General features: G+C 37.2%; 1 protein-coding gene and 1 long non-coding RNA gene across 2 annotated transcripts; one reads left to right on the forward strand and one right to left on the reverse strand.

The window, feature by feature from the left end:
- Positions 1–3860: 3860 nt before the first annotated feature.
- Positions 3861–6164, forward strand: LOC131436508 (zinc finger protein 431-like). The gene is made up of 2 exons (XM_058605251.1): positions 3861–4178; positions 4231–6164. The coding sequence occupies exons 1-2, from the start codon at positions 3946–3948 to the stop codon at positions 6119–6121; spliced, it is 2124 nt and encodes a 707-aa protein (XP_058461234.1). The 5' UTR covers positions 3861–3945; the 3' UTR covers positions 6122–6164.
- On the reverse strand, positions 6163–7145 carry LOC131436509 (uncharacterized). The gene is made up of 3 exons (XR_009230633.1): positions 6977–7145; positions 6441–6786; positions 6163–6383 (listed from the first exon to the last, which is right to left on the reverse strand). It is a non-coding gene; the product is annotated as an uncharacterized LOC131436509 (long non-coding RNA).
- Between the last annotated feature and the right edge of the window lie 7726 nt (positions 7146–14871).

Raw genomic sequence — 14871 nt, forward strand, 5'->3', positions numbered from 1 at the left:
TCTTTTTTTGGGGGTCGTAGTATCTGAAATGTAAGTTAAACAATAATCTAGAATGGTTAAGCCACCTTATTATACTACTAGCTGTATAAATATACTACTAGCTGTATTGATATTTGTATATTCGTGGGTGTTTGTGTTCATTTTTCATCTTTTGTGCTAGTGCCGGTGATATTTAGACTGATTGTTGCAGTTTAATACAGTAACGATAAACATAAACAAACAAGTTTGTTTTGCACCGTAGCAACTAGCATAAAGTGTTGCCAGAAACGATCTCCTTCCACATTTTCAAACTATCGCAATGAAAGGGAGTAATTTGCTAGGCTTACTTGTTCAGGCTGTGAACCAAACATTGGCGGTTCGTTTGTATGGGACTTAGGGGTATAATTATTTGTATTTGGTACAACCCCGCCCACCAGATTTATTTACAAAAAACTTATTTGTTATCTCCATTGACTTCAATGCTTCGTGGGATAATACAAAACCAAATTAAATAAATTCTTAACAACAATTCTAAGTAATTTTTACTTTTTTATTTTTAAAAACACTGGGGTATGCTATAAAATTGCTCAATATTGTTCATACTGTTCATACTTTTAGGAAAAAACGTTCATCATAAATCCTCTGTTGGTCCAATGCGTTGAACCGTTGGTTCGATGAATATCCAATAAATCGTCTAACGGGAGGTCAATTCAGGACTTTCGTTTGCCTTTTTTTGAAACAGACCATTGAACCGCACGCCATTGTTTTCGTTCAACAAACCCGGCAGACAGAGGTCCATTGTTGAGCCATTTTCATTATGAGGAGTTGAAGCCCCGTTCGACTAGTTTTACTGGAGAATTTCGGTAGTTGTTACCTATTTTTTTTTAAGAAACGTCGAATAACAAGACATTTTTTATATGTAGAGAACACTCAATTTTTACATTTTTTTTGTAGGAAAAAAAAAACAACAAACCGCTAAAACATACTGTGCCAGTATTTCGGTCATCAAACGCTTAAAGCCCAACAAGATCTAACCGCTTTCTCAATGGTTAACTTAATACATAAACAAACATTATCATAGTTACAAAGCATGGCGCGATCAGACGCTTGTTGTTTAGTTTCAAACGGTGATTAGAATGAAACTGACGATGAACAGATTTAATCGAGGGGTCCTATTCAAATAATACATGAGAAATCGCAGACCACTCCATCTTGAAATTATAAAATCCCAACGTAACAAAGATTTACTTGTGTATCAATGGTATGTTTTTACCCAAACCAAAAATCAGTGATTTCTACCAATCGTTTCTTCATCGTTTTATAGATGTTGATATTTATTTCTCCGTTAATTTTTCAAAAGGGCGTATAAGCAAGTGACAGTTTCTCTTTGTTTATTTTCTCTTCTATTAATTAACAAGCTGTTTCCACGTTTATCACTCAACTCTTTGCATGAAATGATACCCGAAACTTTCGACTTTCAAACAGAATAGTGATATCAAAGAAAATCTTTTTAATCACATCACAATAATCGAAAGAGAGAGTGATTAAAGAGAAGCTGTCACTTGCTTATACGCCCCTCTTAGAAAAAAAAAAACGTTCAACGGTGGTCTTTCATTGGTCCAATACTTTGGATCATTGGTACAATGAAAGTCCAATCAATCGTTCGACAAGAGGCCAACACGGGACCTTCGTTTGCCGATTTAGAAACAGACCGTTGAACCGAATGCCATTTTTTCGTTCAACAAACCCGGCAGACAGAGGTCCATTGTTGAGCCATTTTTAACATGAGGAGTTGAAGCCCCGTTGGACTAGTTTTATTGCAGAATTTATGAAGTTTTTTCCACTTATTTGTTTAAACTAACAATACATACCTGCACAAGGGGCAAATTACTCTAAACTTTGTCTGAACTCAAACAAGTTTTACCGGGAGTAAAAAAGTTTAGCAGGGATCTCGCTGGATTAGAATGGGATTAGAGAAGTTTAGCCGAGATCTGGAAAAGCATTATTTTGACATAAGAAGCTGTGAACGTGGGAGCAGAGATGCCAGATATTTTTCATAGAAAACCTGTATTGTTTTGTATAAAAAATCTGTATTTATCTGTATTCAGAAAGGAAATTTCGGAAATAAAATGATGTTTGAAGATGTTATTCCATTAGATTATTGTTATAGAATGGCAGATGCAAAGAGCATTCCTTTATATCGTAAGTCCTTGCCGCACGGACATGAACATTCAACGACGAAATTTAATTGTTTTTGTTATCAACCACAATTGAATTGTAAATCCATATATTTTTTTCGTTTGAAAATGATGGCTTGGAATTCAAACATGGAATTCAAACGCCCATTACGCAACGTCAAGTCAGGTCATAAAACTTTTCAGTCTGACAATAAAGTTTCATGACGCTGCACGAAAAAATTTTCATTTGAATATGGGTAATCAAACACGCTCAGACGGAAAAGTTTCATTATTTCTTTCTTATTATTTGTGGTATCTGTATAAATCTGTATTTAATTTGAGAAATTTGTATAAAATCTGTACTCTGTATTAAATCTGTATGCGCATGTAAAAATCTGTATAATACAGATAAATCTGTATAAATGGCATCTCTGCGTGGGAGCTCGAATGACAGATACACTTCAAACAAGATTAGGCAAAACTAGGTTGGATTAGTTTTAAATTACCCAAATTTATCTGGACTAGTTGGGATTAAAAGAGATTAGAGAAAATTGTTTTGGAATGACATGAGTTTATTAGTATGAGATTGTCTAGAGTTTAGAGTGATTTGCCCCTTGTACCTGCACAATACTTCTACTTCACGTAGAATAACAACACATTTTCTTTCTAGGTGAAGGTAAAACGTAATTTTCACACTATTTTTGCAAGAGAAAAAACAACAACAAAACGTTCCAGCAATATGAACGAATATTTCGTGCAATATGTCGTTCAACGAGCGCTCAAAGACAAACAAAATTGAACGGCCTGCTGAGAGGGGCCCTTTTGAAAAATTACCCGAGATTTATTTACATCAATTATTTATTAACCATCAGACATGCAATGGTTCTGAATGCTATGAAACGGTTGTGAAGTCTGTTGAATCCACAGTACACCATAACCTACAGTTCCCAACTATATCCCATTCTAGAACAACACGCCGTAGTAACAATTTGTTTCGTGTTCGAGCAGCTACAAGCCTTGGTCAAAGACGGATCCTTTTTGTTGGTCCAACTAAATATAATGCACTTCCGCCTGACATACGAGGAATAAGCAATCGTGCCGCATTTGCGGCTAGACTAAAGTACCATTTTAAGCACAGACTGAACGAGATATTTAGCTAATTTAGTTTTTTGTTTTATAATGTAATGTATTTATCGTCAACAGTATTTCATATTAATAACTAATTATCTAAAATATTTGTACTTTCTTTCCAACATAGCGTAGTAATTAAATTGTGGATCCCTTAAAAGGAAATCTTTTCCACTGGGATTCCACTTTAATAAATTGCACATCAAACCATGAATAAATAGAATCTCAGCGGACTTTGTATCAAAATTAAATTTGTATTTCTAGTATTATTATTGCCAGTGTCTATTTGTTTCTTGTTTTTCCGCTGAGACTAGTTGCGTCCACTACCAGGGGGCTTCAAATTGAAGCTTTTTGATGTGGGGGAGTGTGGTGGGCAAAAAAAAAATGTCAAATTTTACAAAATGAATGTAATACATAAGCTTTGCTTTGCCATAACAAATGCGATTACCACAACACAAAACATTTTTTATATAATCCAAACCGTACCAGTTAGCAGTTTTGGTTATGCGGGTAAACGTCAATTAAATGCAAATTATCTGTTAGACGTTTTCTTTCGGTGTAATTAAGAGTTTGACAGCTAGGCGGTATTTACTCAGAAAATTATTTTCTTTCAATATTTTGAGATTTTTCACAGATCAGCTTATCAATGTTTGCCTGAATAATGATTTGCGTTGTTCCTCATTGTAATGCATCTAATCAGGAGTATCTGGTTGAATTTCCTCGCAGTCCTAAATTGGTAGAGCGATGGAAAACGGCGATTGAGCTCGCCACAGGTCTTCGTCTTCCACCGATGGATGAAAACAGTTCTCAGCAGCAACTCTGTTTGTCCCATTTCTCTGGTGGTGCTCATCCGGGTATGATAGAATATCAGGAGCCAAATTGTTTCAAAAACGCGTAAGTTTGTTGTTATTCCATGAACTGAAAATATTATATGGAACTTTTCCAGGGATGGTGACCCGGTGGAAGTTTCCAGCTGCCGGTTATGTCTACGTTTCGAGTTCCGCTCTCGAATGTACTCTAAATTAGGCAAAATGGAGCATGTATCATTGAGTAGTACTATCCGTGCGGTGATGAAAGTTTCTTTAGCTCCGGATGATTTTCTCACTGAAATTTGTGATCGTTGTTTGATTAAAATAGACGTTCTGAAGTCTTGGGCTAAGGAAACGCTTCAACAGGAAACAAATTACCGTGAACTGATGAATTTAGCGAGAAATGAGTCACATAATTCCGATGTTTCAGTGAAAGTAGAAACGGTCCTGTTGGAGGCAAAAGAAGAGCCAAATGAGGAAGCCCCGGCACCGGTAGAAGAAGCAACCACATCCGTATGTAGTCCAGTGAAGGAACCCGAACGGAAAGAAAATCCCGAAAACGATGTCGATGAAGCAATAGTTGTGCAGGCTGATTCGTCTTCGGATGAAGACAATCAACCATTGGCAAGGATTGTAAGGAAACGTGGTGAATCGAAAAGTCGCAAGAGGAAGCAATCATTTCCGGTGGAGCGTAAGAAGCAAAGCAAGAAATCGAAGATTAAATTGGATGCCACCAAAAAAATCAAAATGAAAAGAGAGCGAAAGCCAGCTTCTCCGAAACCCGTCAGACAAGATTATTTAAGGAATATCCTGGCCAAGAAATGCTATATTTGTAATATATCCTTGGAAGATACGGATGAGTTGGTGGCACATTTGACGTCTGCACACGCAGGGAAAATAGACTACAAATGTGACGACTGCAATAAAACGTTTGGGAAAGTAACAATTTACAATCGTCATCTGAGCTGCCATGATATCACTATTCGCCCAAGAAAGTGTCAATTCTGTTCGCTTTGCTTCAGTGCCAAGGAGAGCTTGAAAATTCACGAAAATCGAGAACATGGAACGAATCACACACTCCCGAAGCGTTACAACAGGCGAAACAAAATTTTCCAATGCGAATCGTGTGGCAAAATCTTTCTGACAGATGCATTACTGAAACAGCACGACCTGTTCGTTCATAAGAAGGTACCAGCCGCCAGTTGCAAGCTATGTGGGAAAACGTTCGTGACAAAAGCAAATTTGGAGAAACATTATATTGTTCACTCGAAGGAAAGGCCCTATAAATGTGACAAATGTGAAGCCACGTTTAAAACTTCCACGGCGCTTACGAAACATTCGCTGCTGCATGAAAATGTCTTGCCATACGAGTGCCGTCACTGTGAGGAACGGTTTCTCACCCAGGCACTTTATGCTAAGCATCGCCAACTGAATCATAAAAATCAACCGAAGGTGCCAAGATCTATTCCATGCGGCATCTGCCAGGAAGTGTACAGTCGATCGGCTGATTTGAAAAATCACATAACTGACAGTCATCCAAATGAAATCTATCCATATTTTACCTGTTCACAATGTCCACAACGATTTCTCGAACGCGAACAACTGGAATTGCATGAAAATATCCACACCGATCGGTTCGTATGTGACATCTGCGACAAACATCACTGTTCTGTTGCTCAGCTGAAGGACCACATGGAGACGCACAATCCGACGCAACCGTGGCAGTGCACCATTTGCCTGCGACGGTTCAGTTTACAGTCCAACTTTTCCCGTCACCGTTTGATTCATGAAGATGAGAAACGTTTCAAGTGTGACTTCTGTGACAAAGGGTTCTCCCAGAAGGGCCAACTGATGAACCATCGGCGCACGCATACCGGCGAACGCCCATTCACGTGTCCCGCCTGTGGCAAGAGCTTCGGAGATCGTCCGACATTCTACAAACATCGGAAGCGCTGCATGGAGAAAGACTCACCACAGGAAAAGCGCCAGAGAAAAGCAAATGCGGATGACGAGGGGTACGAGTTTTGAAAGCATAGGTAATAAATGTTTGGTATGTGTATATATATAAAAATTGATTTTTATTTTCACCTTTTGAAATGATTAAGTAAAGACTCTTCATTCGAAATTCTATACCTACACAATCGGTTATCCATAAATCCTAAATCGGTTGAAAAGGTTGTACTGACATCGATTATCAACCACTGCTAACAATACGTCGTCGAAACTCTATATGGCTTTATGCATAAATCCTCAACAACCACCATCCTATTGTCATTTATGTCCTTCGTCACTGATGGAATGTCAAATGAGTTGAAATATAACGTTATGTAAACTGATCTTTTCTCACCCTTTAATTTAATTAACCACGATATCGCGATTGCTAAATTGAAATGACTTGGATTCTGTTCGCAATTCTGTCAGCAATCATAACTAAGAAATAAATTTCCAATGAGTTTATCGCATCGTCCGGTATATCGCGGGGTAGTCATCTCGATCCTTTAATATTATTGTGCTCATCAGTGATTAACAATTATCCCGAAATCAGCCAATGCCTTTACCGAAATTTCGAAATATTTGTTGGCTTTTGCCGAAATTCGGCAAGAAAAATGTCACGTTTTGCATTTTTGCTTGGCACTACGCAACTGTTCTGTGACTAAATTTTTGGAGAAAATTTTCGGTGGTCATTAGAAGAACTGGAATTAGTCGAAAAGGAAGATGTGAGAACCTACGATCTTATCCGTAAGTATTATAACTACAAATTATTGTTGATTATTTATAGAAAGTGCCTTCTAGACCCTGCTTTCGCTGTCTGGAAGTCATTCTAGGATGTGTCGAAGAACTTCACTCTTACCAGCCGCTACCTAATTTTGGGTCAAAACCTACCCAAAATCAACTAAAGTGCATCTCCACAATTTCAGGTAACGAGTGATGACTTCAAAATTTCGGTAAATGTAAGTTTACTCAAAGTGTTATGCCATAACAAAGCACACTACCCATGAATTGTTTATTGTAAAATAAAATTCATGTACCGAAATATAGTTCTTTTAAAAAATATTACCGAACAAAGGAATTAAATCTTAGTGTGAAGATTCGGTGTTTACCAACCCAAGCTTCGAAAGTAGTGGATAGAGATGTCGTAATATCGATCGATTAATCGAGTAATCGAGTAAAGGCACAGTTAATCGAATGAAATTTAATCGATTGAATTCTTTCCGATAATCGCAGTAATCGATTAATTTCATACGATTATTGGTTCGATTAGTATTGTGAATTTCAGCTTAGCATAGAATGCGACGGAATCGTCGCAGAATTGCGAAATAATGAGCGTCAGAATCACAGATACCAAGTTGCAGATTTTATGTGAATTTGATGAATTTTCCTTTTTAGCGAACTATGCAGTTTTGCAGACTTTTTAGAGGTTTTCGAAGTTTTTTCAGACAGTCATCTAATCTAGATCGATTAGAACAAAATCGTCTGGTGACAACGACAAGAATTATTTATTTGTTCATTTGAAGCCTCAATGAGTATATGTATCTGTCAAAGATGACTTTAATTTTAAAGGAGATGATATACAATTTTTTATAGTAGTATATTTTTTTAGTTAAAATCGAAAGTGTTTCAAGTAAAGCAGTAGGTGAACACAAAGATTTCGATTAATACCAATTTCAAAATTATGTTTGTGACTTGGGATGAAGAGGATGAATTGATGCGAATGACAGGTTCGCTTTCTTTGCGGCATTCTGTCGCTCTTTGGCGCATCGCAGTCTTTGCTAACCGCCAGTGAAAATTACAATACAATAAAATGAAAGAAATGACTCCAGTTTCACTTATGTTCATTATAATCTTCTCAATTGTATTCCTCAAATTTCGTTTCGTTTCATTTTGTCAATGAGTTGAGAGGTTTTAATGGATGCCATGTGCACAGATTTTCATTGTACACAGTTATCAAAAACTGCACAAAATTCTGTTGATTTTTTTTTATTCTAATAGATAATCTCTGGTTCATCAAAATTATTTACACTGCTTTTTTATCAAAAGTATTGACATTTCTTTCGCACAATATTTTTAATAAAATTAAACCAAAACTGTTTTGAATCTTTTACCTATAAATCGTCTGCTTAAAAATTTTAAACCTGAGATAATTCAAGTTTACTGAATTGACATTCTGAAAGCTTTAGTTCCATGCTCTCACATTCACCTTTTCGAAGGATATGATTTGTCACATAAACCTTTGCGTTACTCAAAACTATGATTTTAACAGTATTTTACTATTCAAACAATGAGAATAGTAAATTAGGTTTGCTACATAGGATATCATTCGCAACAAACAAACAAATGTATATTGTTTCGGGTGATTTTTTGTTTTTCTTAGTTTGTTCTTGTTTGAAAGAGCCATATTTTGATTAAAAGCTATTATATACTTATTTACTAGTTTACATTATTAGTTTTTGAGTTTATATACCTCAAATTGATTTATTGATTTCTAGTAATCTTAGTGTACGAGGACCGAGAGCTTAATTAAGTAATTTAAACTTCATTCAGAAAAAAACAGTATAATGAAAACGATGAAACGATTAGTTGCTCATCAAACATCAAATCAATAGATTCAAACTCGAATGTTATTACTTCAATCGAGGACATGGTTGCTCCAAATAAATTGTGCTTATTACAAAAATATGTCGTGTTTGTTTTAAAGTCACTAAGCACCCTGCCACTTACTTGAAGATCTGTTATGTACTGGCTGAGTGTATATCATAACAGTAATTGAAGAAGAAAAGTTCTCCCTTTCGTTTGGTCGTTAAAAATATGCTCTATTTTGAATAGTTCGCCTGCATTTCTTCAAAGAAAATTTTGCCATGTGACTTATTGGTGTTTATAAAAACGAGACCAATATTTGATTCAAATTAGAATATCTATTCATTCTAATTACTAGGCATTTGTTTAATTTGTGTGTGAAATAAGTAAGTTGTTTCGAAAACAATCTGGCACCACTTGAAACAACAAATCGACTTAAACAAAATTGACAATCGAACTTAGAGCTAATTTCACCTGATCCGCCATCTATGTTTCATTATTTGAACCTTTCTTAAGATTGATTTTTTCTTATATAATTTCAATTATTTTGTAGAATTCTAGGACCTGTTATTAGAACTGTTTATTTTAAAATGTAAGAAAATTTATTTTCTTTCGTTTCGTGTAATCATTTTTGTTTTTATAAGATGATATGTTGATCAATATCGAGATCTGGAATTAGTTCTTAGTAAAAAACTATTCCTCATCATAATATCGCATATTCGCTTAGGTTTGCGCATCTGTGCGGTCTTTCAAGTAATATTTTATAATGTACGAATAAAATCATTCCAATTTATCAACATAACCTTTTCTCGCATGCTAAGACCAGATCTGAAAATATGCATGGTTTAAAACAGAAATTGGGTGCTGCAACAATAACATAGGTAGAAATTGATTTTTCTCACACTAAAATTAACTTTTCGCTTGAAAACATGACGTTGTATGTAAGTTATAAAAGATTTTACAAGTGAAAATTCGTTTTCCCTTGTATTTTGACAGCTAATATTGCAATCATCATCCTCGCACACGTACGCATCTTGCAGTGAAACACAACGTTAGATCGCCCATCAAATTTAGTCATGCTTAATCGCAAGCTAATCGATTAATCGAGTAATTCTGTACGATTAATCAAGCAAATCGATTAGTTTGAAAAGTTGTATTCGATTATTTACTAATCGAGTATTTCAAAAAACGCGACATCCCTAGTAGTGGATTAATAAGTTAAGAGCAAATTCAGCAGCTGCAAGATTCATATGGGTGGTCTATAATGTAAATGAAACTGAAACAACCCACTTAGAAAAAAACGTTCAATGGTAGTCCTTCATTGGTCCAATACGTTGGATCATTGGTCCAATACGTTGGATCATTGGTCCAATGAAAGTCCAATCAATCGTTCAACGGGAGGCCAACACGGGACCTTCGTTTGCCGATTTTGAAACAGACCGTTGAACCAAACGCCATTTTTTTCGTTCAACAAACCCGGCAGACAGAGGTCCATTGTTGAGCCATTTTTAACATGACGAGTTGGAGCCCCGTTGGACTAGTTTTACTGGAGAATTTCTGAAGCTTTTTCCACTTATTTTTTTAAACTAACACTACATACCTACATTCAGTAAAAACCATTCAAGCGAAGAGGTTGTGTTTCGATTGTACTGGCTCGTGAGTTAACGGCTGCTACCGAGACAATTCTAAGCTTCAGGTAGTTAAACTGCCCATAGCAAACGCAATATTCGGGGCGTTTCCCGACTGGAAAGCTAGCAACGAAGGCCATCCCGTTCATACGCACAGAGGTGTAGAGACACAGAGGTGCGAGAGCATAGAAGTGACGAGTCACAGAGGTGCCATCGCATAAAGGTGCGAAGACGAAGGGGTGCAAAGGCACAGAGGTGCTAAAGCAACCCAGTGCTGATCTACCAGGTACCAGAATTTGTACGCTGCGTAGGATCAAAAGAGACGGCATATATCGCGAGGTGCTACACTGCAAGCATCGCATTTGATCGCCACCAAGAGCAAAAGCACTGTACCTGGGGTCAGGTACAGCAAGTGCAGTGGTGTTCACAACGACGGCAGAGCAACTGAGATAGCAGTAAACGACAGAAGACTGCCAATTGGAAACAGCAAAAGACTGCCAATTGGAAATCGTTGGAAGAGCTTCACGTCGTTCTTCACGATAAAGGAACAGAGACATCAGCTACAAGGTAGATTTAATTTAATTTATTTTTTATTTCTTATATCTGAAATTTTACTAAACATAAGTTTTTATTTTGGTATTATTAATTTACAAAAAAAATTTAATGTAATGGATGATCTCATGGAAGATCATCCGAATCCGATTCCGGATACTAGTAAAAGTTTAAATACTCCGAGGGCTAAACATTATCCACAGGGTACCACTGGGCCATGGATAATCTATCTTCGAAAAAAAGAAAAGATTTTAAACTTGATGCAAATTACAAAGGATTTGACATCACATTTCTCTGAAGTTAAAGAAATCTGTAAGGTTAATAGAGATAAAATTCGAGTTGTAGTTAACGACTTGAAACAGGCAAACGATATTGTAACCTGTAAATTATTTGCTATTGAATATCGAGTTTACATTCCATCGAAGGAGGTAGAAATTGACGGTGTTGTGACTGAAGCAAGTCTGACAGCAGATGATTTACTTAAAAATGGAGTTGGCCGTTTTAAAAACTCCATGCTTGAGGGAGTTAAGATACTCGAGTGCAAACAATTGTACTCAGCATCTATTGTCGATGGAAAAAAGTCTTATCGTCCCTCAGATTCGTTTCGCGTAACATTTGCCGGATCTGCATTGCCTAGCCATGTCTATATCGATAAAATTCGTCTTCCTGTTCGGCTTTTCGTACCGCATGTTATGAATTGCACGAACTGTAAAAAATTCGGACATACAGCTACTTACTGTAGTAATAAGTCCAAATGTATCAAATGTCAAGGGCCTCATAAGGATAATCTTTGCGATAAAGATGTTGAAAAATGTGTTTATTGTGGGGAAAGCCCTCATGATGATCTTTCAGTGTGCGCTGCATTTAAGCTGCGTAAAGACAAAATGAAGCTTTCTTTAAAAGCACGGTCTAAGCGCACATATGCAGAAATGCTCAAAACGGTCATACATGTCTCCCCTTTGGAAACCGAAAACGGTTTTTCAAATCTTGCGGAGCCAGAGGAATCTGACTCTGACGGAAATAGTGAAGATACCTCGTTTGTCACTCCTCAAGGGTCTGTTAAGAGGAGATTAACAAACCACAAAATACCAAAAAAGACACCTAAAATTATACCTTCAAAAAAAGATCCCCGTGTTAAAGCTAAAAAGCCAAATTTAAAACCAAAAACTGTGCCTCCTGGTTTGTCAAATTCACAAACCAATCCAGGAACTAGCTCAAGAAAAGACAATAATCCAGTGGGCTCCATTTCACATTCACCAACAGGATTACTGAAATTTTCGGAAATTGTAGAATGGATTTTCGCTGCATTCAATATTTCTGAACCTCTAAAGACCATCATAACAGCATTCCTTCCAATAGCTAGAACTTTTTTGAAACAGTTATCAGCTCAATGGCCAGCTCTTTCAGGTTTTGTATCATTTGATGGATAATTTATCATCCGCCGCAAATGATTCAATCACTGTCCTGCAGTGGAATTGTCGAAGCATCATGCCAAAACTTGATTCATTTAAAGTTTTGTTGCATAGTCAAAAATGTGATGTATTTGCTTTGTGCGAAACATGGCTTACATCAAACATAGCCTTAAATTTTAATGACTTTAACATTATACGTCTCGACAGAGACTCCCCGTATGGTGGAGTGCTTTTAGGAATTAAGAAATGTTATTCCTTTTATAGATTAAACATTCCTTCGACTTCTAGTATAGAAGTTGTTGCTTGTCAAATAAACATTAAAGGAAAGGACATTTGCATTGCTTCGGTATATATTCCTCCAAGAGCTCAAGTTGGACAACGACAGCTTAATGAAATTGTCGAAGCCCTTCCTGCTCCACGTTTGATTTTAGGAGATTTCAATTCGCACGGAATGATGTGGGGTTCCGTTTACAATGATAGCAGATCATCTCTAATATATAATATTTGCGACAATTTTAGCATGACGGTACTAAATATGGGTAGCATGACACGGATCCCAAGACCTCCTGCACGTCCAAGTGCATTAGATTTATCTCTTTGTTCGACTTCAATTCGACTAGATTGCACCTGGAAAGTATTTCCTGATTTACATGGTAGCGATCATTTACCAATCATCATCTCAATTAGCAGTAACAAAGGCATTGCTAATTCAGTTAATATTCCATATGATTTGACAAAAAATATTGACTGGATTAAATACCAAAGTAATATTTCAAGTGTCTTAACTTCAATGGAAGAGCTTCCCCCACTTGAAGAATATGACTTCCTCGTTTGTTCGATTCTGGAGGCCGCAGAACAAGCCCAAACCAAACGATTTCTTGGTCCATCGTCTAACAGAAGACCTCCAAATCCTTGGTGGGACAAAGAGTGCTCAGATGCTAAACACGCGAAACAAAATGCTTTCAAGACGTTTTTAAAACGAGGAGGAGGAACTCCTCAGAATTTTGAAAAATTCTTGGTTTTAGAAACCAAGTACAAGAACATACTTCGGGTTAAGAAATGCAGCTATTGGAGACATTTTGTGGAAGGTTTGTCAAGAGAAACCTCAATGAGCACTCTTTGGAATACGGCCAGACGAATGAGGAATCGTAACGTAGGAAATGAGAGTGAGGAGTACTCGAATCGATGGATATTTGATTTTGCGAGGAAAGTTTGTCCAGATTCCGTTCCTACGCATAGCATTGTTAGGGAGTCTTCTTCAAATGATGATTCCATTGATAGCCCCTTTTCAATGATGGAATTTTCCATAGCACTCATGTCTTGTAACAATAACGCTCCTGGATTGGACAGAATTAAATTCAACTTGGTGAAGAATCTGCCCGACCTCGCAAAAAGACGTTTGTTGGAATTGTTCAACAAGTTTCTTGAGCAAAATATTGTTCCACCTGACTGGAGACAAGTGAAAGTTATCGCCATTCAAAAGCCGGGGAAACCAGCTTCCAATCACAACTCATATAGACCCATTGCGATGTTGTCCTGCATCAGAAAATTGTTCGAAAAAATTATTCTACGACGTCTCGACACTTGGGTCGAGACGAACGGTTTGTTGTCAGATACTCAGTTTGGCTTCCGTAGAAATAAAGGGACGAATGATTGCCTTGCATTACTTTCGTCTGACATCCAAATTGCCTTCGCTCAAAAGCAACAAATGGCATCTGTATTTTTAGACATTAAAGGAGCATTTGATTCAGTTTCCATTGATGTTCTTTCAGACAAGCTCCACCAACATGGACTCCCAGCGGTTATAAATAATTATTTGCACAACCTTTTGTCAGAGAAACGCATGCATTTTTCACATGGCGATTTGGCAACAATCAGAATTAGCTACATGGGTCTCCCGCAAGGCTCATGCCTCAGTCCGCTCCTCTATAATTTTTACGTGAATGACATTGACAGCTGTCTAGTAACCCCATGTACACTAAGACAATTGGCAGATGATGGCGTGGTTTCAGTTACTGGATCCAAAGCTATTGATCTGCAAAAACCATTGCAAGATACCTTAGATAAATTGTCCGTTTGGGCTGTTCATCTTGGTATCGAATTCTCTGCGGAGAAAACAGAGCTGGTCGTCTTTTCAAAAAAGCATGATCCCGCGCAACTTCAGCTTCATATGATGGGAAGAATAATCGAACAGGTTTTGACTTTCAAATACCTCGGGGTGTGGTTTGATTCCAAATGCACGTGGGGAGGACACATTAGGTATCTGATAACGAAATGCCAACAAAGAGTAAATTTTCTTCGAACAATAACAGGGTCTTGGTGGGGTGCTCATCCGCAAGATCTAATAAAATTGTATCAGACAACGATACTTTCAGTGATGGAATATGGATGCGTTTGTTTTCGTTCCGCTGCAAATTCTCATATTATCAAACTTGAGCGAATTCAGTACCGTTGTTTGCGAATTGCTTTAGGCTGCATGCATTCGACACATACAATGAGTCTTGAAGTTCTGGCGGGAGTTCTTCCATTAAAAGATCGATTTTGGGAGCTTTCATCACGCCTGCTAATAAGATGTGATGTGCTGAATCCCATGGTAATTAATAATTTCGAA

The sequence above is a fragment of the Malaya genurostris genome, chromosome 3 (assembly GCF_030247185.1).
Source record: "Malaya genurostris strain Urasoe2022 chromosome 3, Malgen_1.1, whole genome shotgun sequence".
In the NCBI taxonomy this organism is placed as follows: Eukaryota; Metazoa; Arthropoda; class Insecta; order Diptera; family Culicidae; genus Malaya; species Malaya genurostris.